The sequence below is a fragment of the Emiliania huxleyi genome, assembly GCF_000372725.1.
Source record: "Emiliania huxleyi CCMP1516 chromosome Unknown EMIHUscaffold_19, whole genome shotgun sequence".
Taxonomy (NCBI): Eukaryota; Haptophyta; order Isochrysidales; family Noelaerhabdaceae; genus Emiliania; species Emiliania huxleyi.
This window is the reverse complement of record NW_005200690.1, coordinates 1,075,767-1,079,260: the sequence shown is the minus strand read 5'-3', so window position 1 is coordinate 1,079,260 and position 3,494 is coordinate 1,075,767. Positions and strand designations below refer to the sequence as shown.

Genomic DNA, 3,494 nt, shown 5'->3' with positions numbered 1-3,494 from the left:
AGCTCGAGACTCCTCGGTATCGCGAATTCCGCAGGTCACGGGATAAGCGGCGGACGACGCGAGGCCCATATATCTTTAGATACACGTGTGCACGTATATGTCCCACCGCACCGCCATCGCCAGCTACCTCGGCGTTGGCACAGCCTTTGCTCTCTACACGCTCGACGAGGTGCTCGACCTCCGGCAGTGGCGAGTCGCGTGCCACCGAGTGAGCGCACCGAACCTGAAGTCGCCGGTGGCGCTCTCGCTCAGCGCTCGCACGCGACCGCCGCCGATCGGCGCGATGGATTGGCCCGCCGGCCGTGTGCTGCTCCAGCTCGCGCTGGAGGGCGACGGCACGACAGCGCTGTCCCCTATTCCGGCCCGAGGCGCCACCGTGCTGGAGATCGGGTCCGGGATCGGCACCGCGGCGATCGGCCTCGCGCTGGCGCTGCAGGCGGAGCGCGCCGAGGAGCACGGCGCAGCGGAGGCCTCCTCCGCCTCCTCCGCGCCGACTGCGATAGTTGCGACCGACATCTGCTCCGACAGCCTCGCCAACCTCGCCGCCAATGCCCTCTCCCACGGCCTCCGCGTGGCGGGCGAGGGCGAGCAGCCGCCGGACGGCTCCATCGGCGTGGCGCGGTGGGACGCGTCCGCTGCAGACGCTGCTCGCTCGCTGCCGCTGGTCGCGCCCTCTCGCCTGACGCACGTGCTCGGCGCCGACGTCGTCTACTCAGGGGGCGCGGCGGGCGTGGGCGAGGAGTGCGGCGGCGAGTTCGTGGCGACGCTGCGAGCGCTGCTCGAGGCGCAGCCGCAGCTGCAGGCGGACGACGCCGCCTCCGCGCGCCCCTCGTTGCGGCTCCCTCGCGCGTGAACGACGTCTCTTCACACCTGCAGCGCTGCAGACAGGTGACCCTCCTCCTGGTCAACCGCTTCTCCGGCGGCGCCGTGTCCGCCCTCTCGCACATCGCCGGCGTGGCGCACGAGAGCACCTCGCTCGACGCCTCGCTCGGCCGCTTCGAGCGGCAGGCCGCCGCCGCGGGCCTTCGCCTGCGGCGCGGGCCGGTGCCCGAGGCGGTCGCGGGCCGCGTGCGCGCCGAGCAGAGCCTGGCGACGCGCGCGCAGTGGTGGCTCGCCGCGTACTGGGACGGGCTGCTGCTGTACCAGGTGAGCCTGGAGTGTGGCTCCATAGACACGTAAGTACGCAATTTCGCGGCTTCTTTTTCTTCTTCTTGCCGCTCTACCGGGACTCCCAGGGCATACGTAGCCGCATACGTTCGCCGCATACGGTTCGCCACGAGCGATGATCGCGCTGGAGGCTCACGTCCAGGCGGTGCTCGCCTCGACACCTCTCGACTCGCTCTCCACCAAGAGCCTGCGCACGCGCCTCGAGTCGCGCCTCGGCCTCAAGTCGGGCGCACTCAAGGAGCGGAAGCACGAGATTTCGCGGCTGCTCACCGCTGCACGTGACCAGCCAGCGGGCGCGCCGTCCGCTGCCCCGTCCGCCGCCCTGTCCGCCGCGCCGCCGCTTGCTCGCCTCGTTGCGCCGCCCAAGCGGTGTGCGCGCCGAGCCATGTTTTGCGACTGCTGCGGCGCCCTGCTGCGTGAGCCAACGCAGACGGGCACCAGCGTCGAGTGCCATCTATGCGGGGCAGGGGTGGACGCGGCGGAGTTCGAGGCGCTTGTCGTGACCACAGCCGGCAAGGACCACGTCCTCGGCGCCAACCTCGCTCGTGGCGGCGTGCAGGCAGACACCTCCGTTCCACCGCCAGTAGCGTCCCACGCACGCGACACGGACGCGGCCACGCACCCTCGCACGGCCATCGCACCACCAGCCGGGCGGCCGGCCCACCGCCGCTCGTCACGGCCAGACCCCACAGCCTGCGCCGCAAGGTGTGGCTGACCCGGAGGCCTCCCGCCCGCTGCTCCGCCTCCCTGCTCGAGCCCCCTCCCGCATGCGCAGGCGAAGCGAGCTCGCGCGGTCGTCAAGGAGGCGTGCCCTCAGTGCGCCCACCCGGAGCTGCAGTACTACACGATGCAGCTGCGCAGCGCCGACGAGGGGCAGACGGTTTTTTACGAGTGCGAGAAGTGCGGCCACACGTACTCGACAAACACCTGACGAGGACCTCTCCACAAGCACCCTCGCAGCCTTGCAGGAAAACTCCATGCCTCCCTATCAATAGAGTGCGTACTATGTAGACATGCGTCCCCGTGCGTCCGTGCAACCCACGTAGTTGCTCACCTGCAGTGCTGTGCGGGTGGGGTCGTAGTGGCTTTCGTAGTACCGGTCGAGGCGGTAGCATGCTCTGTTGAGACGAAAGATGATGGCTCTGCATTCGGCCATCTGAGTGCACCAGCCACGGCATGCCTCGATGGAGCTGCTAAACTCGGGACGGTTCCCGTCGTTGGGCCCGGGCGAGGAACCGGGGATCGGCTCAGACCAGCAGCCGACGAGCGTGGCCAGGCTAGATGGCGACGGCGGCGGTGGTGCTGATGGTGAAGGCGGCGGCGGCGGCGGCAGACTCTGCTGCGATGCGTGTGCCTGAGAGACGTTCGCAGCTATCGGTGGCAGTGTGCATGCTGCTCCAGCCACGTAGTTGCTCACCTGCAGTGCTGTGCGGGTGGGGTCGTAGTGGCTTTCGTAGTACCGGTCGAGGCGGTAGCATGCTCTGTTGAGACGAAAGATGATGGCCCTGCATTCGGCCATCTGAGTGCACCAGCCACGGCATGCCTCGATGGAGCTGCTAAACTCGGGACGGTTCCCGTCGTTGGGCCCGGGCGAGGAACCGGGGATCGGCTCAGACCAGCAGCCGAGCGGCCCCCAAGCAGTAAGCGATGCCATGGTACCGTACCCAAGTACTGGCTCTTATTTTTAGTTCTTTTTGCACCGAACGCGTCCGTCCCAAACTATTACTCGGTCTCTTGCAAATAGTTTGGTTGTGCAGATTTTTTGAGAGCGCCTTCGTTGTTAATAAGAAAAGGGAGGCCTTCAGGCCTTGTCACAGTCACACACACACACACACACACACACACACACACACACACACACACACACACACACACACAAATCACACACACACACACACACACACACACACACACACACACACACACACACACACACACACACACACACACACACACACACATGATTTGCCAACAATAAACCTAACACACACACACACACACACACACACACACACACACACACACACACACCACACACACACACACACACACACACACACACACACACACACACACACACACACACACACACACACACACACACACACACACACACACACACACACACACACACACACACACACACACACACACACACCACACACACACACACACACACCACACACACACACACACACACACACTCACACACACACACACACACCACACACATGATATGCCACCAATAAACTTAACACACACACACACACACACACACACACACACACACATACACACACACACACGTACATACACACACACACACA

At 64.9% G+C, this 3,494-nt stretch overlaps 2 protein-coding genes across 2 annotated transcripts; both read left to right on the top strand.

The window, feature by feature from the left end:
• Nucleotides 1–97: 97 nt before the first annotated feature.
• On the top strand, nt 98–853 carry EMIHUDRAFT_203675 (hypothetical protein; the record flags this gene model as incomplete). The annotated part of the gene is made up of 1 exon (XM_005782551.1): nt 98–853. The coding sequence occupies one exon, from the start codon at nt 98–100 to the stop codon at nt 851–853; it is 756 nt and encodes a 251-aa protein (XP_005782608.1).
• A 699-nt stretch (nt 854–1,552) lies between these two features.
• EMIHUDRAFT_63808 (hypothetical protein) lies at nt 1,553–2,098 on the top strand (the record flags this gene model as incomplete). Its single annotated transcript, XM_005782550.1, has 2 exons — nt 1,553–1,750; nt 1,943–2,098. 2 exons carry the CDS (start codon nt 1,553–1,555, stop codon nt 2,096–2,098), a joined length of 354 nt encoding a protein of 117 aa, XP_005782607.1.
• Between the last annotated feature and the right edge of the window lie 1,396 nt (nt 2,099–3,494).